We start from the raw sequence: 27,863 nt of genomic DNA, 5'->3' as shown, positions 1-27,863 counted from the left end.
TCTCACTCCCAGCTTTGATGCCCAATGCCTGCCCTCCAGAACACCTACAGCACCTGATATCACAGGAAGGCCAAAAAGATCATCAAGGACATTAACCACCCTAGCTATAGCCTGTTCACCCCGCTATCGTCCAGAAGGTGAGGTCAGTACAGGTGCATCAAAGCTGGGACTGAGAGACTGAAAACAACTTCTATCACAAGGCCATCAGACGGTTAAATAGCCATCACAGGCACATTAGGGGCTGCTTCCCTATATACATAGACATGAAATCACTGGCCAGTTTAATAATGGAACACTAGTCACTTTAATAATGTTTACATACTGCTTCACTCATCTCATATGTACAGTGCCTTGCGAAAGTATTCGGCCCCCTTGAACTTTGCGACCTTTTGCCACATTTCAGGCTTCAAACATAAATATATAAAACTGTATTTTTTTGTGAAGAATCAACAACAAGTGGGACACAATCATGAAGTGGAACGACATTTATTGGATATTTCAAACTTTTTTAACAAATCAAAAACGGAAGAATTGGGCGTGCAAAATTATTCAGCCCCCTTAAGTTAATACTTTGTAGCGCCACCTTTTGCTGCGATTACAACTGTAAGTCGCTTGGGGTATGTCTATATCAGTTTTGCACATCGAGAGACTGAAATTTTTTCCCATTCCTCCTTGCAAAACAGCTCGAGCTCAGTGAGGTTGGATGGAGAGCATTTGTGAACAGCAGTTTTCAGTTCTTTTCACAGATTCTCGATTGGATTCAGGTCTGGACTTTGACTTGGCCATTCTAACACCTGGATATGTTTATTTTTGAACCATTTCATTGTAGATTTTGCTTTATGTTTTGGATCATTGTCTTGTTGGAAGACAAATCTCCGTCCCAGTCTCAGGTCTTTTGCAGACTCCATCAGGTTTTCTTCCAGAATGGTCCTGTATTTGGCTCCATCCATCTTCCCATCAATTTTAACCATCTTCCCTGTCCCTGCTGAAGAAAAGCAGGCCCAAACCATGATGCTGCCACCACCATGTTTGACAGTGGGGATGGTGTGTTCAGGGTGATGAGCTGTGTTGCTTTTACGCCAAACATAACATTTTGCATTGTTGCCAAAAAGTTCAATTTTGGTTTCATCTGACCAGAGCACCTTCTTCCACATGCTTGGTGTGTCTCCCAGGTGGCTTGTGGCAAACTTTAAACAACACTTTTTATGGATATCTTTAAGAAATGGCTTTCTTCTTGCCACTCTTCCATAAAGGCCAGATTTGTGCAATATAGGACTGATTGTTGTCCTATGGACAGAGTCTCCCACCTCAGCTGTAGATCTCTGCAGTTCATCCAGAGTGATCATGGGCCTCTTGGCTGCAACTCTGATCAGTCTTCTCCTTGTATGAGCTGAAAGTTTAGAGGGACGGCCAGGTCTTGGTAGATTTGCAGTGGTCTGATACTCCTTCCATTTCAATATTATCGCTTGCACAGTGCTCCTTGGGATGTTTAAAGCTTGGGAAATCTTTTTGAATCCAAATCCGGCTTTAAACTTCTTCACAACAGTATCTCGGACCTGCCTGGTGTGTTCCTTGTTCTTCATGATGCTCTCTGCGCTTTTAACGGACCTCTGAGACTATCACAGTGCAGGTGCATTTATACGGAGACTTGATTACACACAGGTGGATTGTATTTATCATCATTAGTCATTTAGGTCAACATTGGATCATTCAGAGATCTTCACTGAACTTCTGGAGAGAGTTTGCTGCACTGAAAGTAAAGGGGCTGAATAATTTTGCACGCCCAATTTTTCAGTTTTTGATTTGTTAAAAAAGTTTGAAATATCCAATAAATGTCGTTCCACTTCATGATTGTGTCCCACTTGTTGTTGATTCTTCACAGAAAAATACAGTTTTATATCTTTATGTTTGAAGCCTGAAATGTGGCAAAAGGTCGCAAAGTTCAAGGGGGCCGAATACTTTCGCAAGGCACTGTATATACTGCATTCTATTCTACTGTATTTAGTCAATGCCACTCCAACATTGCTCATCCTAATATTTGTACATTTCTTAATTCCATTCTTTTACTTTTAGATTGTGTGTATTGTTACATACTACTGCACTGTTGGAGCTAGGAACACAAGCATTTCGCTACACTCGCAATAACATCTGCTAAATATGTGTATGTGACCAATAAACTTTGATTTTACATTTTTTGCATTTATGGCACTGAAGGGGTTTGAATGCTCTTACAGGGTATCTCATATAGCCCAACTTTACATGAGAAAGGAGTGACTCTTCATCAAAGAACAAAAAAGTATGGATGAAGTGAATATCTTCATCATGCCATCTACCATACGGATCAGTTGACATGCACCAACCACACCACCTACTTCCTCAGGTATTACATATGCACAGACTATGTGCCACCCCCAGAGAGAACCTTGATTGGCTCTCTACGATCCATACACAACTTCCACTCATATCGTCTTGAGGCCCGAATATTCTGAAATCGAAATAAGCCCACTTTGTGACCCTTACCGACATCACTTCACCCAGTGCATCCATGACATTTATGGAGACTTCTCAGGTTACATTATTCTGAAACCTTCACTCAGACTAAAAACGAGTCTAGAACTTTCCTACATTGCCCTTGAAAAAGTATTCACACCCCTTGACTTTTTCCAAATTTTGTTGTGTTATAGACTGAATTTTCATGAATTAAATGTAGATTTTATGTGTCACTGGCCTACACACAATACCCCATAATGTGGAATTATGTTTATGTCTGCAGTCATTAAGTTGTGAACCATTCAGAGGTGTGGGGTCAATGGGAAGGGACGGGGCAATTACACATAGGGGAAAAAAATAGAACAATTGAGATGCAGGAGGAGTGGAGAATGCAGGCAACAGAAGTGATGACAGAGTTTACTATAAGTTATAATAAGGATGGACGGCGCATTGTTAAAACAGTTGGCTACGTGCACCATTGCGCAAAAGGAAAGCACAGACCTCTTGAGAACTGAAGTAGCCAGGCTAGCTTAGGCGGGGAAGGACAGTAAAGCCTGGAGTTGGGACCCATAAACCAAGGCCTATTTGTTTTCAGTCGAGAGGTCAGCAGTAAGAGAACTATGGGCCCCGGAGCAGTGGGCAGGGATGCTGGTCCCCTTTCTGTCCGGGCATGCGCAGGCTGCGTATTTCAAACCCAGATCTTGCAGAAGACTAAGAAACTAAAGGCCAAAATCTTATCCTGGTACTGTCTGAATCCACGGGCACGGCAAAGCATTTCCACGCATGGACCTTCGATAGCAACGAGTCAGTAAGAGCCTAACAGTACCAATTAATACGTCTGACCAGGCATGGGCTAGAACCAGAGAAAGGAACCGATGCATCGAAAAACTGGTTATGTTTTGGACAGGTGTCTCAAAGCCCTCGCACCCGAGATGCAGTGAGTGGTAGGGCAAGGCAACCCCAAGACAGCAGATCAACTGGTCTAGCTAAAAGACTTTCCAAGAAGCCACAGTGGAGCTGGTGAGCACATCTAGAGCAGATCGGCCTGCACCGGTACCAATGCCCAGTCTAAAGAATACGCCAGAAAGGCCCCAGGGAGACCTGAACAGGAGGCGAGAGAGCACCCCGAACCAGCACAGAGGAGGTACCCGTCCACCCGAGATCTGCGAGAGACTATTTTTCCGGTGCAAGGAGCTCGGGCATACACTACCGTCCAAAAGTTTGGGATCACTTAGAAATGTCCTTGTTTTTGAAAGGCAAATTTTTGTACATTAAAATAACATAAAATTGATCAGAAATACAGTGTAGACATTGTTAATGTTGTAAATGACTATTGTAGCTGGAAAGGGCATATTTTTTAGGGAATATCTACATAGGCATACCGAGGCCCATTATCCGCAGCCATCACTCCTGTGTTCCAATGGCACGTTGTGTTAGCTAATCCAAGTGTATCATTTTAAAAGGCTAATCGATCGTTAGAAAACCCTTTTGTAATTATGTTAGCACACTTGAAAACTGTTGTCCTGATTAAAGTAGCAATAAAACTGGCCTTCTTTAGACTAGTTGAGTATCTGGAGCGTCAGCATTTGTGGGTTCGATTACAGGCTCAAAATGGCCAGAAACAAAGGACTTTCTTCTGAAACTCGTCAGTCTGCTCTTGTTCTAAGAAATGAAGGCTATTCCATGCGACAAATTGCCAAGAAATTGAAGATCTCGTACAACGCTGTGTACTACTCCCTTCACAGAAGAGTGCACACTGGCTCTAACCAGAATAGAAAGAGGAGTGGGAGGCCCCAGTGCACAATTGAGCAAGAGGACAAGTACATTAGTGTCTAGTTTGAGAAACAGATGCCTCACAAGTCCTCAACTGGCAGCTTCTTTAAATAGTACCCGCAAAACACCAGTCTCAACATCAACAGTGAAGAGGCGACTCCGGGATGCTGACCTTCTAGGCAGAGTTGCAAAGAAAAAAACATCTCTGTCCAGTGTCTGTGTTCTTTTGCCCATCTCAATATTTCTTTTCATTGGCTTGTCTGAGAGATGGCTTTTTCTTTGCAAATTTGCCTAGAAGGCCAGCCTCCTGGCAGTGTCCCCTTAATGACAAATCTATGCCCATCGACCCTTCCTCCGGTCCAAGGGGCGTGCGTCCATGTACTATATCCCCACAGTGTTGGACTGCAGAGGGAGCCCCGTCCATGATTGTCCAAGGAGGACCCAGATGTAAGGCTCGACTCAGGTAGGATGATTACCCTAGTTCTGTCACACTTAGTACAGGAGAGAGATTTGTGTCAGGAACAAATGTCAGTCTCCTGTATCCATGGGGATATGTGCAGATACCCAGAGGTGCAGGCTACGTTAGTTACTCCCCGAGGCAAGTGCACTATGAAGGTGGGGGTGATGCATAAGCAATGTGAAGCAGTCACTGGTACACTCAGAGAAAACGCATCCCCAAAAGGATTACTGCATAAAGAAGGGCTTACTGTACTGGGTGGTTAAGAGAAGGGGTGAAGTGCTAGAGCTCTTAATGGTGCCTAGAACATATACTGTAGAGACCCTGAGTTGTACGTGGTGCATTCGCATGTGTTGGGAGGCCACTTGGCAGTAGAAAAACTAAAGAGCGCATCATGAGTAGATTCTACTGGACCCAAATTATTAGTGATGTAAAGGAGTAATGTGACCAGCGCCATGTTACCAGTGCCAAAAGAAAGCCCCCACAGTCAATTACAGAAACCCGCTCCCCCTCCTTCCCATCACTGAAACGCCCTTTGAGCTTGTAGCCATGGATCTGGCTGGGGGCCACAAATATATACTGGTGGTAATGAAAGACTTGTGTGTCTTGTACCAGATTAAAAAAATAGACAAGTGTATATCATCCTCAGACAGATGGTTTAGGAGAACGCTTGAATAAAATACTAAAGACTAAAGCTAAAAAAGGCTATGAAATGGGACGGGAGGAACTGGCACATGTCTTTTGCTCTTAGGGAGGTGCCCCAGTCGTCAATGGGCTTCTCCCCGTTCAAGCTGTTATATGGGAGGCTACGCCATGCCGAGGGATCCTGGACCTCGCCAAAGAGGGGTGGGAAGCCCAGCCGTGTCCACGCAGAAATCTGATTGAGCATGTTACCCTAATGCGAGAACAGATGGCTACGGTGTGGCCAAAAGTGAAGGAACACATGGAGAGCGTGCAGCAAGCGCAACAGAGAGCCTACAGCATGACTGCACAGACCCAACGTTTTAATTCCGACAGAGGAACATAGGTTCTTAACTCAGTGGAGGGTCAATACAAAGTAATGGCAATAGTATCCCCTGTAAACTACAGAGTTAAGCAGCCAGTTCGACGAAAACCTAAACAGCTATACCACATCAACCTTATGAAGAAATGGAGATGTTATGTTCTGCTCCCAACAAGAGCAACCTCCGCCAGAGGAGAACCTACGGGCCCTAGTGGACTGACACCGGGAGGTATCCTCTTCCCTCCCAGGGAATACAGATCACATCCAACATCATATATACACAGAGCTAGGCAAGAGAGTAAACTTAAGGCCTTACAGAATCCCTGTAAATTGCCAGAGAGGGAGTGAGAGAGTTATCGTGTCGTCCCACCGCGCCTGGTCTAGTCCGATAGTTCTCATTCCAAAGCCAGACAGAACTGTGAGATTCTATAACAACTTCAGTTGACCCTCCTCTACACTTAACATCACTCCAGTTATCACTCCTTTCAACTGTGTCCTGCACCGGAGAGGAAAGCAAGTCATAGTTATTGTCCCCAGTCGTGTGGTGCGGAGCGCAGGCTCCCTCTGGATTGCAGAAAGGAAAAAAAAAATCTACACGATTACAATTTGAGTCACCGACCCAACATTTAACCTCTTCTCCAACCAATTTGACACCACATATGGATCAGCCAGATACAAGGATCCATTCTCGCCAAAAACCTCACTCCCACTAGACCAATATCGTCTTCATCACCATCTGAATGAGGCTCCATCTCGGCAGTCTTCACTCCACCTGCCACCGCAGTTAATTCATCCTCACTCTCATTATGTTAAATTTCCTTCTGCAGCACTCCGTATATACTCTTAATATGTTGAGCTTTCTTCCTTTTTTCCCTGCCTGCCTTCTTACCGACCTCTATGGGTTCCTCTGCTCTGTGGCCATCTCCAAATCCGACAACCATTTGGGCGTAGTTCTACCCGCCATCTTGTCCTGTCCACAGCATTGTGCCGCTGTTCCACCCCGACAAAAACTCAGCTACCATTCAATGGTCCAGATTTCAAATGTTTTCGTCCAACGTCCATGTCACAGGATTCCCCAAAATATGCGTGAGCGATTTCCCGGAGCCGCGAGGAAAAGCCAAGCTTAGCCACAATTTGTTGATTTTCGAAAGGATCATTGGTTTGTCAGTGAAGTGCTCTGAACTGAGCAAGGATTTTGTTTGACCCTTTCTTGAACCGGCCGAGTACCATTCTGTGAACATTTAAATATGTAATTTAGATTTTTGTAAGTTAAAAAGCCAACTCTTCCTCTGTTTACAAACGTACCTCGCTACCGCATAGATCGGAATCCCTCTCGACCTATCGCAAACTATTCAACCCCTTTGTTATGGCAAGCCTAAATACTTGTTTTGAATGACTACCTCATCTCTGTACACATACAATTATCTGGGAGGTCCCTTAATCGAGCAGTGAATTTTAAACACAGATTCACCCACAAAGACCAGGGAGGTTTTCCAATGCCTCGCAAAGAAGGGTGCCTATTGGTAGATGGGTAAGAAATAAAAATAAAGCACAAATTGAATATCCCTTTGAGCATGGTGAAGTTATTAATTACACTTTGGATGATGTATTAATACACCTAGGAACTACAAAGATACAGGCGTCCTTCCTAACTCAGTTGCCGGACAGGAAGGAAACCGCTCAGGGATTTCACCATGAGGCCAATAGTGACTTTAAAAAAGTTATAGAGTTTAATGGCTGTGATAGGAGAAAACTGAGGATGGATCTATAATGGAATATTAATGTTTGTGCTAATTTCTGTGTTCTATTTATGTGCTGTTCTATAAACCAATATCTGTGTTCATGCAAGTGAACAAATCCTCACTATCAGTAGCTGCAATTTGGCATACGCCCAGACCTTGTTTTGAGAATTAACGAAAGACATCTCAGTTTTAAGGTCTCAGCTTAGAGAGAAGGAGCCTTGTGAGGTATTGGTCTGTCACATGTTATGAATACAGTATTGGTCGGTCACATGAATGAAACAAAACGGTAATGATTAATTAATTATGCAAATATAACTTGTCTGTGTATAGCTGTATATAAGATAACTGTTGGGACTGCCCAGGCACAGCTCCTGATTGACATGTGTACTATGGTGCATTGAGTTGGTTGGAACCTCTCCAGCGCTGACAAATAAACAATGATTCATTTAAGATTGACTTTGAGTCAAGAATTTCCACGACAGATCAACAACATTGTAGTTACTCCACAATACTAACCTAAATGACAGAGTGAAAAGGAAGCCTGTACAGAATATAAACATTCAAAAACATGCATCCTGTTTGCAAAAAATGTGTCAAAGAAAGAAACTTTGTCTTGAATGCAAGGTGTTGTGTTTGGGGCAAATCCAACATAAAACATCACTGAGTAACACTTCATATTATCAAGTATGGTGGTGGCTGCATCATGTTATGGGTATGCTTGTCATCGTCAAGGACTATAGAGTTTTTTGGGATAAAAATAACGTAATAGAGCTAAGAACAGGTACTCCTAGAGGAAACCCTGGTTTAGTCTGCTTTCCAACAGACACTGGGAAAAAAAATCACTTTTCAGCAGGACAATAACCTAAAACACAAGGCCAAATATACACTGGAGTTGCTTACAAAGATGACATTGAATGTTCCTAAGTGGCCTAATTAGTTTGGACTTAAATCCGCTTAAAAATCTATGGCAAGAATTGAAAATAGCTGTCTAGCAATGATCAACAACCAACTTGAGAGCTTGAAGAATTTTTTAAATAATATTATGCAAATATTGTACAATCCAGGTGTGCAAAGCGCTTAGAGACGTACCCAGAAAGACTCACAGCTGTAATCGCTGCCAAAGATTCTAACATGTGTTAATTCAGCGGTTAGAGAAGTCAGATTTGAAAATTCCTAATAAGACACTCTAGTCATCTCCTTTGTGCACAAAACATCCATTCAATTATTCAAATATTTGTCACTCACAGGTCGTGTTCGGAGAATCAAAATTGTGATGTATCATGGGTAAATTGTGACTAACAGAGCTACAAATAACAATGAGTCGTTATTTATGATGCAAGGTGATTTGTAGATCAGTCAATTGGCAGTCGCCTGCACTGTCGACTGCAATGTCGAACAAGACCATTAACATTTTATATCGGTTAGTGCTTTCCGGGATCCTTGGAACAACCCTAGCCAGTTAAATGTTACATTTAAAATGGTTAGAGTTTAGGGTAGGGACATCCCAAGGAAGCCGAATAACACTTTCCACGTTTTTGGATGACGTGATGACATCGGCACTTCTGCTCCATGTGCACATGTGATGTTGGTCCCACTGAGGTTTTTGGCGTGTTCGAGCTATCACTTTTGTCAAGTTGGTGACCATCGTTGGACACCAAAAGTGTGGTTTGATGATCCATGGCTTTATGATGAGAACCTTGCCGGAGACCTGAAGACATCTGTTAGTTTGACATCGCCAGACCAGCTGCGCGTGTCTCGGCCATTAAGCATTTCGATTGTCTATCCCCGCCAAATGCTTTAATGACACGCAGGTTAAAATACCAAAATCAACTATAACTGTATTTTTTTATTTTTTTATTTCACCTTTATTTAACCAGGTAGGCTAGTTGAGAACAGGTTCTCATTTGCAACTGCGACCTGGCCAAGATAAAGCATAGCAGAGTGAACAGACAACACAGAGTTACACATGGAGTAAACAATTAACAAGTCAATAACACAGTAGAGAAAAAAAAGGGGAGTCTATATACAATGTGTGCAAAAGGCATGAGGAGGTAGGCGAATAATTACAATATTGCAGATTAACACTGGAGTGATAAATGATCAGATGATCATGTACAGGTAGAGATATTTGTGTGCAAAAGAGCAGAAAGGTAAATAAATAAAAACTGTGGGGATGAGGTAGGTGAAAATGGGTGGGCTATTTACCAATAGATTATGTACAGCTGCAGCGATCGGTTAGCTGCTCAGATAGCTGATGTTTGAAGTTGGTGAGGGAGATAAAAGTCTCCAACTTCAGCGATTTTTGCAAATCGTTCCAGTCACAGGCAGCAGAGTACTGGAACGAAAGGTGGCCGAATGAGGTGTTGGCTTTGGGGATGCTCAATGAGATACACCTGCTGGAGCGCGTGCTACGGATGGGTGTTGCCATCGTGACCAGTGAGCTGAGATAAGGCGGAGCTTTGCCTAGCATGGCCTTGTAGATGACCTGGAGCCAGTGGGTCTGGTATTAATTTGGGTCCAGGTTGAAACACACATGAAACATTCATTGACATTTAGCTAGGTTGCTGTTGCTAACTAGTTTGATGTGGGATATTATTTTAGCTTAAGTGCATTTGATCCTTTTTTATCTGGATATTTGTATTTGTATTTCACCTGGATTCACCTGGTCAGTCTGTCAGAGATCATCAACTAGATTCAGCTGCAGGACGATTTGTTCCTTGAGTGGATGGTCGGGGGTCCTGAACTTAATGACAAATCATTTGTAGACTGCAAATTGACTGCAAGAAGCCCAAACAGACATGTTTGACAAAGACATAATCATTGCAAACCTTGCTTCCATTTGTATATGATCTCGTCTCTCTATTAAGCATGAGAATACATGGGAACAGACTTCGTAAAATAAAATCACTTTGTGTCCAACAATTGTTTTTGCTCAGAAAACTTTGGAGCCAAATAAAACTACCCGCCAGCTGGGGAACCCTGGTCTTTGTCATGTAAAGAGCAGGTGTTCCTAATGTTTTTGACACTCAGGTTGAAATACAGTGCATTCGGAAAGTATTAAGACCCTCGACTTTTTCATAATGTTGTTAGGTTACAGCCTTATTCTAAAATTGATTAAATAAATGTTTTCCCTCATGACAAAGGGAAAACATGTTTTAAAAACAGATACCTTATTTACATAAGTATTCAGACCCTTTGCTATGAGACTCGAAATTGATCTCAGGTGCATCCTGTTTCTATTGATCATCCTTGAGAAGTTTCTACAACTTGATTGGAGTCCACCTGTGGTAAATTCAATTGATTTGACATGATTTGGAAAGGCACACACCTGTCTATATAAGGTCCCACAGTTGACAGTGCAAGTCCGAGAAAAAAACAAGCCATGAGGTCAAAGGAATTGTCCGTAGAGCTCTGAGACAGGATTGTGTTGAGGCACAGATCTGGGGAAGGGTACCAAAACATTTCTGCAGCATTGAAGGTCGCCAAGAACAGCCGCCTCCATCATTCTTAAATGGAAGAAGTTTGGAAGACTCTTCCTAGAGCTGGCCGCCCGAGACAAACTGAGCAACTGGGGGAGAAGGGCCTTGATCAGGGAGGTGACCAAGGACCCGATGGTCACTCTGACAGAGCTCCAGAGTTCTTCTGTGGAGATGGGAGAACCTTCCAGAAGGACAACCATCTCTGCAGCACTGCACCAATCAGGCCTTTATGGAGGAGTGGCCAGATGGAAGCCATTCCTCTATAAGGCACATGACAGCCCACTTGGAGTTTGCCAAAAAGCGCAAGATTCTCTGGTCTGATGAAATCAACACTGAACTCTTTGGCCTGTATGCCAAGCACCACGCCTGGAGGAAACCTGGCACCATCCCTACGGTGAAGCATGGTATTGGCAGAATCATGCTGTGGGGTTGTTTTTCACCGGCAGGGCATGGTAAACTAGTCAGTATCGAGGGAAAGATGAACAGAGCAAAGTACAGAGAGATCCTTAATGGGGTCCTGAGTGCTCTGGAGCAGGTTCTCAGACTGGGGTGAAGGTTCACCTTCCAACAGGACAACAAAACTAGGCACACAGCCAAAACAATGCAGGAGTGGCTTCAGGACAAGTCTTTGAATGCCCTTGAGTTACCCAGCCAGAGCCTAGACTTCAACCTGACCGAACATCTCTGGAGGGATCTGAAAATAGTTGTGTAGCGACGCTCCTCATCCAACCTGACAGAGCTTGAGAGGATCTGCTGAGAAGACTGGGATAAACTTCCCAAACACAGGTGTGCCAAGCTTGTAGCATCATACCCAAGAAGACTTGAGGCTGTATTTCGCTGCCAAAGGTGCTTCAACAAAGTACTGAGTAAAGGGTCTGAATACTTATGTACAGTGCATTTGGAAAGTGTTCAGACCCCTTTACTTTTTCCACACTGTGTTACATTACAGTCTTATTCTAAAAATGTTTTTTTTATGTCCCTCATCAAGCTACACCCCAAAATGACAAAGCAAAAACAGGTTCAGACATTTTTGCAGATTTATACAATTTCAAAAAACGTTTTCTCCTAACTTGCTACGTTAATTCACCTAACCTGCTGCATTAGTTCTCCTAACCTGCCACGTTAGTTATCCTAACCAGCTATGTAAACAACCATCTGTGGCGCACAAATCATCAGTATGACCACACCGAAACCCTGACACTTTGATTTATGTCCTTCCATTGAACTAAAAGTGAGAACTCCACTCATCAAGCAGGCCGAAGATAGTGATGTTGACCCATCATGAGACAATAATGATGTAACAATAACCCATTTAACCCACCCAAAAAACAAAGGAGGGAACAGAGCTGTATTCTTTTCTCATTTCCTGTCAGGACGTCCTTTCCCTCCCTTCATCCTCCCCTTCCACCCTTAAATCCACCTCCTCCTGCTCTGTCTTTTCCGTTGCCTCCTTTCCCTTTCCCTCCCTTTTTCTAATCAAATCAAATGTTATTTGTCACATGCGCCGAATACAACAGGTCACCTTACAGTGAAATGCTTACTTTTTGCCCCCTCTCTCGCGTTGATCTTTCCTCTGCATGCCCCACATGTCCTTCTTCATGCGGCCGTCCACCACTTTGAACTTCCCCTTGACGCCGCACAGCCGACGCACCCACTTGGTTCCGGAGCCCTTCTTGGCCACAACGTACTTGACCTCTCTTTTCCCTTTACCCACGCCCGCCGCCTTATAGATACTAAAAGAGAGAGAGAGGATGAACTTCACTTGCTAATGTAAAATGGTGGTGGTACATGTCACTGCCAGAGGAGATGTAGCTGGCTGCCACAGGTATAGTAAAGTAAAAGTTGGTGATGGTACATGTGGTTTTTATGGTGGCGGTCGTACCTCTTGAGCTCTTTAAAATGGCGGTCGTACCTCTTGAGCTGAGCCATCTTCTCCCTTTCACCAATGTCCACTGTGCTGACCACCGCCTCTGCCTTCTTCTTGGCTGATTTCATCTTCTTCAGCATCTGTCACACCACACAAACAGGTCATATATTACTGCCTATCCTCCATCTTTGTCTTGAATAAACAACTATCAACCCCCCTCTTGAATATACAGTTATCAACCCCTCTCCTCCACTTTCCTTCTCTCCCTCTATTTACCTTTTTCTTCCCACATTGCCCTTTTCACCCTTTCTCCCTCTGCTCCCACCTTTTGCATTTAAATGTTTAGTCATTTAGCAGACGCTCTTATCCAGAGTGACTTACCTTTCTCAAGGGCACATCGACAGGTTTTTCACCTAGTCGGCTCTGGGATAAGAACCAGCAGCCTTTAGGTTAATGGCCCAATGCTCTTAACTGCTAGGTTCCTCTCAATTCCCTTCTCTTTCCCCCTCTCCCTTCCTTTCATTCACTTCCCCTCCTTTCTCACCTTTCCTCTCTCCTTCCACCATACATCCCATAATTTCCCCCTCTCCATCCCCATCGCTCCCTCTCTTACCCTCCTCTTCTTCCTGGCCTTAGCCTCGGCCACTCGCTTAATGGGCCTGGCGTTGATCTCCTTCCATTTTGCCTTGTTCTCCTCCACCATCTCCTTGGTGACGGGGATGGGCTTATTCCTGTGTTTTTTCTCGTCATCCACGAACCACTCAAGCACCTCGCACTGGTCCTCCGAACTCACAAACCTGAACACACACACCGTCACACTTGAAAGCAGAAATAATACAAGGCATGGCTAAATAATATTACTATTGTTCATTCATATAGTGTGCCTGCAAGCGCCATTAGTGAACACACACGCACAGTAATCATCTAATCTTGCCTGTGAAAGGAGCCATCTACCAGGTCCCTCTCTCGCTTCTTGGACGTGGCGATCTGACAGCCCAGGGCCATATCATCTGAATTCATGACGCAAACACGCTTGCCTGGGGTAACACACGCACACCAGTTACCACAAGCTTCAGAACAGATTAAACCTAGCCATTGGTCGAAACAGCTATGAGTCACTCTGTAAGGCCCTCCCCCTAGCCATATTTTCTTTACTCACTGGTGCTCTGCACTGGCACCACCTGGAAGTCATCACCGTTGGCATCACCTTGAATACCGCCGGACCCTTTAGCCTTCTACATCTGAGCGAAGCTCCTGTAGTCCACACGTTGTTTACACTTTTAGCTGATCTTGGCAAAGTGCATAATTTGGTCATAAGCCAAGTGACGATGTCTACCAGCATTACCCCTATTGGAATCTGTCAAATAATAGACGGTGCCATCTAATATCAATCTAAAATCAAATCTAAGATGCACTACATGAACAAAAGTATGTGGACACCTGCTCGTCGAACATCTTATTCCAAAATCGTTAATATGGAGTTGGTCCCCCTTTGCTGCTATAACAGCTTCCACTCTTTTGGGAAGGCTTGCCACTAGATGTTGGAACATTGCTGCGGGGACTTGCTTCCATTCAGCCACGAGCATTAGCGAGGTCAGGCACTGATGTTGGGCGATTAGACTTGGCTTGCAGTCCGCGTTCCAATTCATCCTGAAGGTGTTTGATGGGGTTGAGGTCAGGGCTCTGTGCAGGCCTGTCATGTTCTTCCACACCAATCTCAACAAAACATTTCTGTATGGACCTCGCTTTGTGCACGGGGGCATTGACATGCTGAAACAGGAAAGGGTGTTCCCATAACTGTTGCCAGAAAGTTCGAAGCACAGAATCGTCTAGAATGTCATTGTATTTATTTTATTTTTTATTTTACCTTTATTTATTTAACTAGGCAAGTCAGTTAAGAACAAATTCTTATTTTCAATGATGGCCTAGGAACAGTGGGATAACTGCCTGTTCAGGGGCAGAACGACAGATTTGTACCTTGTCAGCTCGAGGATTTGAACTTGCAACCTTTCGGTAACTAGTCCAACGCTCCCTGCTACCCTGCCGCAATGCTGTAGTGTTTAAGATTTCCCTTCATTAGAACTAAGGGGCCTAGCCTGAACCATGAAAAACAGCCCCAGACCATTATCCCTCCTCCAACAAACTTCACAGTTGGCATTATGCATTCAGGCAGGTAGCGTTCTGATGGTGAAGCGTGATTCATCACTCCAGATGAACACTGCTCCAGTGTCCAATGGCGGTGAGCTTTACACGACTCCAGCCGAGGCTTGGCACTGCTCATTGTGATCTTAGGCTTGTGTGAAGCTGCTCGGCCATGGAAACCCACTTCATGAAGCTCCCGATGAACATGTATTATGCTGACGTTGCTTCCAGAGGCAGTTTGGAACTTAGTAGTGAGTGTTGCAACCAAGGACAGACGATGTTTTCATGCTACAGCACTTAGCGGTCCCGTTCTTTGAGCTTGTGTGGCCTACCACTTCGCGGCTGAGCCGTTGTTGTTCCTAAACATTTCTACTTCACAATAACAGCACTTACAGTTGACCGGGGCAGCTCTAGCAGGGCAGATATTTGACAAACTGACTTGTTGGGTAGATATTATCCTAAGATGGTGCCACGTTGAAAGTCACAGAGTTCTTCAGTCAGGACATTCTACTGGCAATGTTTGTCTATGGAGATTGCATGGCTGCATGCTTGATTTATTTTTACACCTGTCACCTGAAATAGCCAAATCCAGTAACTAGCTGTTTGCTATCAGAATCCTGCAAAGTCGTTAAACTAAGTCTATTCATTAATAAGTCAATTGACATGAGCCCTGACCTCTCGTCATCCGAGTCGCTGCTGTCGTCAACATCATCCGAGTCGCTATCCCCCTCTTCCCCAGCTTCCTTTGATGTCCCCGCATCTTCCTCCTCCAGCTGGGCCGTCCCCAGCTCCTCTTGGGCCTTTCTCTTCTTCCCCTTGGCTGGAGACAAAACAAAGGTGTTAAAAAAGGTTCATCCAACACTCTTCTCTCACTTTCCTTCACTTTCTCTCCATGGATGAATTGCAATAGTCTAAAGTGGAGTCCTCTCCTTCAAACGCACTGGTCGGAAAACACAAGATAGGTGAAAGTAATATGGTGGATACTTACACCCATCAAATACTTTCATGCAATGATGGAAAGGAGATGAGGGGAGGAAGCCACTTGAGTATATTGAAATGCAGCCATGCACTATGTACCTGTGGGGTCCTAGTTCTGTAGTACCTGTGTCTGCCGTAGCTCGCTCTCTGCATCTCCTTCCAGATCCAATTCAGAAAATATGTCCTGTGGAGGTCAAACAGGGACAGGAAGTCATATCAGATCAGAGGTCAGAGGTCACGGAGTAAGAGAACCAATGGGTTTATAATTACAACAGTCATTTTAAAGCACTATATATGGATGAGGACATCTGTGTAAGCATGTTCGTGTACTTTGGTGCAAAAAGTGCAAATCAATCCCAGAACAACAGCAAAGGACCTTGTGAAGATGCTGGAGGAAACAGGTACAAAGTATCTATATCCACAGTAAAACGAGTCCTATATCGACATAACCTGAAAGGCCACTCAGCAAGGAAGATACCACTGCTCCAAAACCGCCATAAAAAAGACAGACTACGGTTTGCAACTGCACATGGGGACAAAGATTGTAGTTTTTGGAGAAATGTCCTCTGGTCTGATGAAACAAAAATAGAACTGTTTGGCTATAAATGACCATGATTATGTTTGGAGGAAAAAGGGGGAGGCTTGCAAGCCGAAGAACATCATCCCAACCGTGAAGCGTGGGCGTGGCAGCATCATGTTGTGGGGGTGCTTTGCTGCAGGAGGGACTGGTGCACTTCACAAAATAGATGGTATCATAAGGGGGGGAAATTATGTGGATATATTGAAGCAAAATCTCAAGACATCAGTCAGGAAGTTAAAGCTTGGTCGCAAATGGGTCTTCCAAATGGACAATGACCCAAAGCATACCTCCAAAGTTGTGGCAAAATGGCTTAAAGACAACAAAGTCAAAGCATTGGAGTGGCCATCACAAAGCCCTGACCTCAGTCCTACAGAAAATTTGTGGGCAGAACTGAAAAAGTGTGTGCGAGCAAGGAGGCCTACAAACCTGACTCAGTTACACCAGCTCTGTCAGGAGGAATGGGCCAAAATTCACCCAACTTATTGTGGAAAGCTTGTGGAAGGCTACCCAAAATGTTTGACCCAAGTTAAGCAATTTAAAGGCAATGCTACTAAATACTAATTGAGTGTATGTAAACGTCAGACCCACTGGGAATGTGATGAAAGAAATAAAAGCTGAAATAAATCATTCTCTCTACTACTATTCTGATATTTCATATTCATAAATAAAGTGGTGATCCTAACTGACCTAAGACTGGGAATTTTTACTAGGATTAAATATCAGGAATTGTGAAAAACTTCCGACTTCAACTGTAGGTGTTATCAGTGCTGTTACCTACCCTGAGAGAAGGCATCATGCACCCAGTTGGCTCCAACATTTGGAAATCTGTCGTTTAGGACTATGTGCACCTTCCATGTCTGGAGCTCCTTCCAGAGCCTGGCAAAAACAGCAGTGATGTCAAACACACAAGTTCATTATTGCCAGAATCTTGTAGTATTTAAAATTTAAACCGCAATCCTGTATGGTCAAGTAACACACTGACATTCATTTGACCTCTGACCTTAGCATAAGCACCTAACTGTCGGCATTACTCTGTGGTGATGTGCTCTGTCAGAGCGACCACATTGGGAATAGCCTCGATTGGGACCAAGTCGACACCTGAGAAAAGAGAGGAAAGTCATAACGCCATAAAAAAAACTATCACATCATGTTTAACTGCGATAGTAGTAATATAAAATGAATTAGCTGGTATACAGTGCATTCGGAAAGTATTCAGACCCCTTGACTTTTCCCACATTTTGCATCACAGCCTTATTTTAAAATAGATACAAATGTTTTTTTCCGTTCAATCTTCACACAATATCCCATAATCACAAAGCAAAAACTTTTTTTTTTTTTAAATGTTAGCAAATGCTTTAAAAAATAAAAAACTGAAATATTACATTTACATAAGTATTCAGACCCTTTACTCAGTACTTTATTGAAGCACCTTGTGAGCGTTGCTGCACATCTATTTTCAGGTCTCTCCAGAAATGTTTGATCCGGTTCAAGTCTAGGCTCTGGCTGGGCCACTCAAGGACATTCAGGGACTTGTCCTGAAGCCACTCCTGCATTGTCTTGGCTGTGTGCTTACGGTTGTTGTCTTTTTGGAAGGTGAATCTTCGCCCAAGTCTGAGGACCTGAGCGCTCTGGAGTAGGTTTTCATCAATGATCTTTATACTTTGCTCCATTCATCTTTCCCTCAATCCTGACTAGTCTCCCAGTCCCTGCAGCTGAAAAACATCCCCACACCATGATGCTGCCACCATCATGCTTCAGTGTAGGGATGGTGCCAGGTTTCCTCCAGATGTGACGCATGGCATTCAGGTCAAAGCGTTCAATCTTGGTTTCATCAGATCAGAGAATATTGTTTCTTATGATCGTAGCGTATTTTGGTGCCTTTTGGCAAACTCCAAGCGGGCTGTCATGTGCCTTTTACTGAGGAGTGGCTTCCTTCTGGCCACTCCTCCATAAAGGCCTGATTGATGGAGTGCTGCAGAGATGGTTGTCCTTCAGGAAGGTTCTCCCATCTCTACAGAGGAACTCTGTCAGAGTGACCATTGCGTTCTTGGTCACCTCCCTGACCAAGGCCCTTCTCTCCCAATTGCTGTTTGGCCAGGCGGTCAGCTCTTGGAAGAGTCTTGGTGGTTCCAATCTTCTTCCATTTAAGAATGATGGAGGCGACTGTGTTCTTGGGGACCTTCAATGCTGCAGAAATGTTTTGGTACCCTTCCCCAGATCTGTGCCTCGACACAATCCTGTCTCAGAGCTCTACGGACAATTCCTTCGACCTCGTGGCTTGGTTTTTTCTCTGACATGCACTGTCAACTTTGGGACCCTATATAGGCAGGTACGTGCCTTTGAAAATCATGTACAATCAATTGAATTTACCACAGGTGGACTCCAATCATGTTGTAGAAACATCTCAAGGATGATCAATGGAAACAGGATGCACCTGAGCTCAATTTCGAGTCTCATAGCAAAGGGTCTGAATACTTATGCTAAAAATGATATGCTAAAAATAATTTTTGCTTTGTCATTATGAGATATTGTGTGTAGATTGATGAAAACATTTTATTTAATAAATTTTACAAACGTAATGTTACAAAATATGGAAAAAGTCAATGGGTCTGAATACTTTCCGAATGCACTGTATATTAGTGGTGGAAGAGAGGAGGTTTGGCTCACCAAAAATAAGATTGGATACGGGCATAAACGTGGACGCCACCTGTAACCTAAGGTATGATCGAGAGAAAGAATGTAAACAAAATATAAACAATACAGTAGCAACTGCTCAAAACAAGCAAAAACAACAATACTTCATTGGAAGACATGATAGGTCTATGATTAACATGTTTTGTTATTTAGCAGATGCTCCTATCCAGAGAGACCTACAGGAGCAATTAGGTTTAAGTGCATTGCTCAAGGGCACATCGACAGATTTATCAACTAGTCAGCTCAGGGATTTGAAGCAGTGACCTTTCGGTTACTGGCCCAACAGTCTTAACCGCTGTGCTACCTGCCGCCCCAATCCTATTGCTAAAGTACAACTTGACTATCACTCAGTAGGGTTTGAGTGTATATTGAAATACTTTACAGGTGACGATGCTTGCTACTCACCAACCACCTGGAGCTGCACACAAGTCCACAAGAGCCCTGGACTTCTGCAGGAACTGGAATTTATGGTTCAACTGAATAAGTTTAAAGGAAGAACGTGAACGATATCCTGAAGGAGTGGAAAGCAAGTATTAAACACATATAACAAGCCAATGTCTACATAGCTAAGTTAGCTGTTTCAAAACAAACCAGCTGGCTTCTACTACTGTATCAGAAGCCTGAAAAGCCAGTTAGAAACTAACGTTACTAGCTAGCTATGTTATTGAGTATTGATGGCTAAGTATACGGGTCAAGTGCACCCGAATCACTGGTTGGCAACATTAGGTACATTATATCTTCTCAAACTCAGAAGCACACAGTACAGCCAGAGTAGCTTTCTGTATCTTTAGCTAGCTAGTTAAGTTAGTCCATTTAAATGGGGTTAACATTAATACTAATAGCACGATGTGTCTGGAGAAAGATGACAGATCCTACCTGTTTCCTTTGCTAAGTGGTGGAAATGATATTTTCTGGTCTTTCCAACTTTGAGTTTGTTCCCCATGTTTGCTGGCGTTGTTGATCACTTAAGACGAAAATTGTGCGTTTCCTTTGGAATAATATGATTTACATATGACAGACGCATTTCGTCAACCACCTTCATTAAAACGGAACACGTGTGGCTTCTCTGCGCATGAAATCTAACTGGCATATCAGTTTGACGCCTGGAAACGTTATTGAGTTGTTGTAACTAAAAACAGTAGGCCTTTAATTTGTATATGTAAAGTACATTCACGTTACATTGTTTTTGATTATTACTCAATTCGTTTTGTCAGTTTTTCTACGTTAGAATTTTAGATGATGTTTTAAACTGTCTGTGCTTGACAAGATTGTATTATATGAAGAATCAAACCCAACATAATAAAGAATAAAGATTTTTGAAACTGTAGGAAACGTGCAGTAACTGCAGTTGACTGTGGTATTTTGGATGCAGTAATTGCAGTATAACTGCAGTTCAACTGCTCTATTATTCTGCAGTTATACTGCACTCTAACTGCAGTTACAATGCAAAATTACTGCAGTAAAAAAAACTTGCTTTGGACGTAGTATTTGCAACATACTGTAGTTATACTGCACCCTAACTTCAGTCTCCTTTCGTAATGGATACGATACTATTTCAGTTCTTTATTGATTATTCTTTTGTTACATTTTACATTTCATTCTAACTTCATTCTTACACAACCAATCCTTTGAACATCTCCAAATGTGTATCTCCAGCAAGATACTGCATTAATTGTAATGTTGGCAACATCTCTACTGTATACAGTACTTTGTCTGCTTGGCCTCATACAAATGATGATACAAAAGGTCATTGCATCCATGTTTTATGACAGTGGGTAAAGATGAGTATCCATCTATCCTCTTAACCAAAAGAAGATTGTTTCCCAGAACAGTAGTAGCACAGGACAGTGCTGCTGTTGTTGAGGGGCTTCAGAAGGGTCGGTTTCTGGAGCGTGTGTTGATCAGTCCAAGAACAGAGAAGGCACTTGCTGCAGCCGTCACCAAACTGATAGCTCCAATGGCCCGTGTGGCCTGTGGACGTGGGAAAAACACAATTGTAACTTGAATACAATAACATCTAATATAGTATCATGAAATTATAAGTGTATGGTGGTGGAAAGGGAGACAACATAGTGGCTTATACCACAATATATAGATTTCAAGTCGTGATGAGGGCTAGAATGGCATTTTATACATTAGAAAAAAAGGAGAGAGTAATGCCAAATATCCAAATTGTCACCGAGGCACATATGCATGTAAATCTGAGAGGATTATATAAGGATATGAAATATAGTGGAAACTCTACCTGCCCTGTAAGAAGGTATAATACCGGTAAACTATTATCAAATCATGATTGGACACTGAAACCTATGGGGAGTGGCTGGATATCGATTTGGGATTGGGCATCAGCGAAGACATTGAGAGAGAGAGAATACAGAGCATACACAGGAAGATAGAGACAGGAAGAGTGCGAGAAAGAGAGAAAGAAGGATTGAGAGACCTGCTCAGATACCCCCTCCCCGTAGCGCAGCAAGGTGACAAAGTGCTCGCAGTTACTGCCCAACAGGTCATAAGACACCTCCTGGCCAATGAGGTCTTGAGATCGCTGAATTATGTCATCGACAGGCAATGGAGTGTGGTCGTCGTCGTATTTGTTGTTGACCCGGTACGAGTCGTCTCCAACCACTTCCTTTAGAAGCTGCATTCGGACCACTGCCTTTCGACTGAACACTGACTTCACACTGGAGATGGCTGCAGCCTGACTCTCGTCTACAGGAGGGAGACAATATTAAATGGGTGTGAAGGGTTAGCATTATTATGGTTATAGAGTGGTTGGAATTCATTCAAACTTGCATGGATAAATGTGGATTTGAGTGAAACCCACCTTTTCACAATGCTGAATACATTCACAAAGGGGTGTTGACTTGTTATGCGTGTGTTTTTTTAAAAACTCAAATGTATTGAGCAAGTTAGTGCATTTAAAGCGTTCACATTCTGTAAGATCCAATACGATACATAAAACACCAATACGACACACATACAACATATCCTAACTCAAGCTAGGATTTGTCCTCATGTCCACACTGCTTTCACTGACCAACAGGTGTCAAGTTGATGATATAACCATCTCCCAGGTACAGAGCCCAGTGCTGATAGGCCGGTCTGAAGATCTCAATGAGGTCACCAGGCTGGGGGGTCCCAGGGGGGTCAAGAGGGTTGGGGTCATTAGAGGCCATCTATAGGGAAAGCAAGTGATGTCAGAAGATTTACACACATGCTCAACAATGTAGGATATTGCCTCCATTTACTATCAACATACTATTATTTAGTATCGAAAACCACTCAAATGGTTTACAAACCACAACCTCTCTCCACGTGTGTAAGGGGCTAAGGTCACCGCTGCTAATTTAACCATCAAACTCTCTCCTATCACTATGGGTTCAATGAAGTTCAATGAGGAGAGTAAACCCCTTTGTCCCTGAATACAATATTCATGTACTCTGAGGTCCCAAAGACGTATATTTATTTAAATTTTATTTCACCTTTATTTAACCAGGTTGGCCAGTTGAGAGCAAGTTCTCATTTACAACTGCGACCTGGCCAAGATAAAGCAAAGTGGTGCGATGAGTGCAGATGAGGATGTGCAAGTAGAAATACTGGTATGCAAAAGAGCAGAAAAACAAATATGGGGATGAGGTAGGTAGTTGGTTGGATGGGCTATTTACAGATGGGCTGTGTACAGCTGCAGCGATCGGTAAGCTGTTATGACAGCTGACGCATAAAGTTAGTGAGGGAGATATGTCTCCAACAACCCCAGTCATTGGCAGCAGAGAACTGGAAGGAAAGGAGGCCAAAGGAGGAGTTGGCTTTGGGGATCACCAGTGAAATATACCTGCGGGAGCACATGCTACAGGTGGGTGCTGCTATAGTGACCAGTGAGCTGAGATAAGGCGGGGCTTTAACCTAGCAAAGACTTATAGATGACCTGGAGCCAGTGCGTTTGGCGACGAATATGTAGCGAGGACCAGCCAAAGAGAGCATGCAGGTCGCAGGGATGGGTAGTATATGGGGCTTTAGTGACAAAACGGATGGCACTGTGATAGACTGCATCCAATTGGTTGAGTAGAGTGTTGGAGGCTATTTTATAAATGACATCGCTGAAGTCAAGGATCGGTAGGATAGTCAGTTTTACGAGGGTATGTTTGTCAGCATGAGTGAAGGAGGCTTTGTTGCGAAATAGGAAGCCGATTTAACTTTGAATTGGAGATGCTTAATGTGAGACTGGAAGGAGAGTTTACAGTTGCCCACATATTCTAAGTTAGAACCTTCCAGAGCGGTGATGCTAGTCAGGCGGGCGAGTGCGGGCAGCGATCAGTTGAACAGCATGCATTTAATTTTACTAGCATTTAAGAGTGGTTGGAGGCCACGGAAGGAGAGATGTCTAGCATTGAAGCTCGTCTGGAGGTTAGTTAACACAATGTCCAAAGAAGGGCCAGAGGTATACAGAATGGTGTCATCTGTGTAGAGGTGGATCAAAGAATTACCCGCAGCAAGAGCGACATCACTGATATATACAGAGAAAAGAGTCGGTCCGAGAATTGAACAATGTGGCACCCCCATAGAGACTGCTAGCGGTCCGGACAACAGGCCCTCCGATTTGACACACTGATCTCTATCTGAGAAGTAGTTAGTGAACCAGGTGAGGCAGTCATTAGAGAAACCAAGGCTGTTGAGTTTGCCGATAAGAATACGGTGATTGACAGAGTCGAAAGCCTTGGCCAGGTCATTGAAGACGGTTGCAAGTACTGTCTTTTATCGATGGTGGTTATGATATTGTTTAGGACCTTGAGCGTGGCTGAGGTGCACTCATGACCAGCTTGGAAACCAGATTGCATAGCGGAGAAGGTACGATGGGATTCGAAATGGTCGGTGATCTGTTTGTTCACTTGACTTTCGAAGACTCTAGAAAGGCAGGGCAGGATTGATATAGGTCTGTAACAGTTTGGGTCTAGCGTGTCTCCCCCATTGAAGAGGGGGATGACCGCGGCCGCTTTTCAATCTTTAAGAATCTCAGACGATACGAAAGAGAAGTTGATCAGACTAGTAATAGGGGTTGCAACAATGGTGGTGGATAATTTTAGGAAGAGATGGTCCAGATTGTCTATCCCAGCTGATTTGTAGGGATCCAGATTTTGCAGCTCTTTCAGAACATCAGCTGTCTGGATTTGGGTGAAGGTAAAGCGAGGGGAAGGGGGGGGGGCTTGGGCCAGTAGCTGAGGGAGGTGCAGAGCTGTTGTCCGGGGTTGGGATAGCCAGGTGGAAAGCATGGCCAGCCGTAGAGAAATGCTTATTGATATTCTCGATTATTGTGGATTTATCAGTGGTGAAAGTGTTTCCTTGTCTCAGTGCAGTTGGCAGCTGGGAGGAGGTACTCTTATTCTCCATGGACTTTACAGTGTCCCAAAACCTTTTGGAATTAGTGCTGCAGGATGCAAATTTCTGTTTGAAAAAGCTAGCCTTTGCTTTCCTAACTGACTCTGTGTATTGGTTCCTGACTTCCCTGAATAGTTGCATATTGCGGGGACTATTTGATACTAGTGCAGTACGCCACAGGGTGTTTTTGTGCTGGTCAAGGACAGTCAAGTCTGGAGTGAACCAAGGGCTATATCTAGAAAGCACTTTTAAAAAACAACCAGGCATCCTCTACCGATGGGATGAGGTCAATATCCTTCCAGGATACCCAGGCCAGGTTGATTAGAAAGGCCTGCTCGCTGAAGTGTTTTAGGGAGCATTCGACAGTGATGAGGGGTGGTCGTTTGACCGTGGACCCATAACAGACGCAGGCAATGAGGCAGTGATCGCTAAGATCCTAGTTGAAGACAGCAGAGGTGTATTTAGAGGGCAAGTTGGTCAGGATGATATCTATGAGGGTGCCCATGTTTATAGATTTGCGATTGTACCTGGTAGGTTTTTTGATCATTTGTGTGAGATTGAGGGCATCTAGCTTAGATTTTAGAATGGCCGGGGTGTTAAGCATATGCCAATTTAGGTCACCTAGCAGTACAAACTCTGAAGATAGATGGGGGGCAATCAATTCACATATGGTGTCCAGGGCACAGCTGGGAGCTGAGGGGGATCTATAATAAGCGGCAACAGTGAGGGACTTATTTCTGGAGAGATGGATCTAGCTCGAACTGTTTGGGCATAGATCTGGATAGTATGACAGAACTATGCAGGCTATCTCTACAGTAGGTTGCAATTGGGGATGGAAATGTCCTAATCCAGGATTCAGACACGGTTAGAACATCAAGGTTGGCGGAGTGTGCTAAAGCAGTGAATAAAGCAAACTTAGGGGGGAGGCTTTTGAGGTTAACATGCATGAACCCAAGGCTTTTACGGTTGCAGAAGTCAGCAAACGGGTTAACCTCTATATCACCAGAGTAACATGTACACTGACAAAAGTTATACCCTAAAACAAATCAGTATCTGTGACTAATGCTACTGGTTTAAATAAAAAATAAAAACTGTATTTGGTGAGTGCACATGTATTTATTTATTTAAATGAATCACAAATAGTTTTCTTATTTCTAGACTTTGTGTAGAGAATGGCAGTTGCACACTCTACAGACAATTCATTTCAACTAAGTCAGTCCTCAAGGGAATTAGATATACATATAATAATAAAAATACTAATAATTGTAATGAAAGAAAATTAAATCCTAATAGCAAAATGTTCCCATCCATATAAGGGTCTATCTCCCAACCTGCCCCATATACAGTAGCTAAGTTGAAGGTCAACAGGGTCATAGACATACAGTAGATACAGTAGATATAGGCCTATACATATTATACATATTAATCATGCCCAAAGAAAATAAGAAACTTTCACACACAAAACTATACTCACAGTAGAGGTTGCACTTTTTCTATCCATCCCACATCATGCTTCCACAAATTCTGAAAGAAGAAACATGGATGAAACCATGTCACCCCCCCCATCACCATCTGTTTGAGAGTAGACCCTATAGGTCAGTGTTTCCCAACCCTGGTTCTCGAGTACCACCAACAGTACACATTTTTATTATAACAATGGACAAGCACACCTGATTCAACTTGTCACAATAATCATCAAGCCCTCAATGAGCTGAATGAGGTGGGTTTGTCCAGGACTACAACAAAAATGTTTACTGTTGGAGGTACTCGAGGACCAAGGTTGGGAAACAGTGCTATAGTTATCCTTGTGCTATTGACTGCATTCCTACTATGCATATCTGTGCCATACCCAAATGGTACTTTCGTAACAACTATTCTCTGAAAAATATGTTCAATCAATAAAAAAGGAAAGGAGAGAGACGATAAAATGTACTTGTTTCTTTTGTGGTAATATTCTTCGATCATGGTAGGTGATCTAATTTCACAGAGAGAGAAAGTGCTGGAGAACAGGGTACAATGTAGTGGGTAAGGTCACACACATACACACAGAGACAATACACCAAGCTCTTGTGCCACGCACAGTCACAATGGCACCTACATAATAGAGAAACTGACAGAAAAATGGTTTGTCACCACTGAAAGTAATCAGACTTTGACATTGGGGGGAAAAAACATGTATAAATGTTTAGGGAGCATTTATAATGAGTGTCAAAGTCATAGTTCAAGAACATATATGTGTAAAATTAGAGACAATATAGTCCAATACATGTAAAGGGAAGATAAAATGTCCATTCATTTGTATTCGGCCACACAGAGAATATCTCTGAGTACACCTGGCATGTGATGAAATCTATATCATCCTGGGAGAGCTATGTGTGTGTATCCATGTTATCATTAATTCATAAGTCTGAAGCTATGTGGTGGAACATTAAACCATGTTTAGTGATGTTATTTACAAAATGACCACATAAATATTTGTGTACTTCAAATTCAATTATACTTGACATAATTCAATGTAGGTCCTATAGCCTAAAAGTGTGTTACTTTATTACAACTTCAGAATACTATTCAACTGTAAACAAAAACAAAGAAGTAATACTTACTCGAACACTAACACCTTTTTCTTCCTCTCCATTTTAGTGCTCCATGATTTATAGCCGCACGTTTTGAAAGTCAGATGAGGGAAATAATTAAATCCAAGTCCTTGTGATGGTCGGTTATCTGAGGGAAAAATCGAACTTATTCGGATTAGAGTTCCTCTGATTGCTTGGTGAAAATTGAAGCGGTGCTTGAGGTCCTGCAGGCAGGTAGTGTTTCATGTGCATACGTCGTGGTATGGTATCGACTTTGACAAATGATGACAGTCACCGGGTTACTGCCACAGTTCACTGATGCTAGAAGGCTGTCCCTTCCATAGCAGCACTGACAGTGTGTATTCATAGTGTATCAATAAAGAATGCTTTGATATTATGTAGTAAGATGACTAGCCATTCCTGCAACAAATTATCATCACTGGCATGGAAATTATGCACATAAGTCAGTTTGTGGCTGAGCCTTGAATATTTTTTTATGTTATGAATTATAATGAGGTCTGTTTTGAATAGGCTGTAATATAATTCCAATAGACCATTTTCTTAAGTTATACACATTCTTTCCCAGGAGGGCAGTACATAGCCTACCTGTTTGTATTTATTTTATTTAGGCTATTTCATGTAGTCAGCGGTATTGGGCAAATCTTGTAGGCTACTAAATGACAGGTGCAATGTTACCCATGGGTATTTTTAT

At 43.1% G+C, this 27,863-nt stretch overlaps 1 protein-coding gene across 1 annotated transcript; it reads right to left on the bottom strand.

The window, feature by feature from the left end:
- Positions 1 to 20,748: 20,748 nt before the first annotated feature.
- On the bottom strand, positions 20,749 to 27,863 carry LOC115107359 (phospholipase A and acyltransferase 1-like). The gene is made up of 5 exons (XM_029630754.2): positions 27,182 to 27,863; positions 26,053 to 26,102; positions 22,243 to 22,381; positions 21,646 to 21,914; positions 20,749 to 21,176 (listed from the first exon to the last, which is right to left on the bottom strand). The coding sequence occupies exons 2-5, from the start codon at positions 26,077 to 26,079 to the stop codon at positions 21,075 to 21,077; spliced, it is 537 nt and encodes a 178-aa protein (XP_029486614.1). The 5' UTR covers positions 26,080 to 26,102; positions 27,182 to 27,863; the 3' UTR covers positions 20,749 to 21,074.

This window comes from Oncorhynchus nerka, linkage group LG24 (genome assembly GCF_034236695.1).
Source record: "Oncorhynchus nerka isolate Pitt River linkage group LG24, Oner_Uvic_2.0, whole genome shotgun sequence".
NCBI classification, from domain to species: Eukaryota; Metazoa; Chordata; class Actinopteri; order Salmoniformes; family Salmonidae; genus Oncorhynchus; species Oncorhynchus nerka.
Note: the sequence above shows the minus strand (reverse complement) of the source record. Positions and strands in the feature narration are given on the sequence as shown.

Bases quoted from the DNA above. Each gene is read 5' to 3' on its own strand.
- LOC115107359 (XM_029630754.2), bottom strand. From the start codon at position 26,079: ATGGATAGAAAAAGTGCAACCTCTACT. The intron at 21,915-22,242 runs GTCAGTGAAAGC...TCCCTCCTGTAG, and splicing joins CATCAACTTGACACCTGTTG to ACGAGAGTCAGGCTGCAGCC. The intron at 21,177-21,645 runs GTCTCTCAATCC...CCACGTCCACAG, and splicing joins GGGAGGGGGTATCTGAGCAG to GCCACACGGGCCATTGGAGC.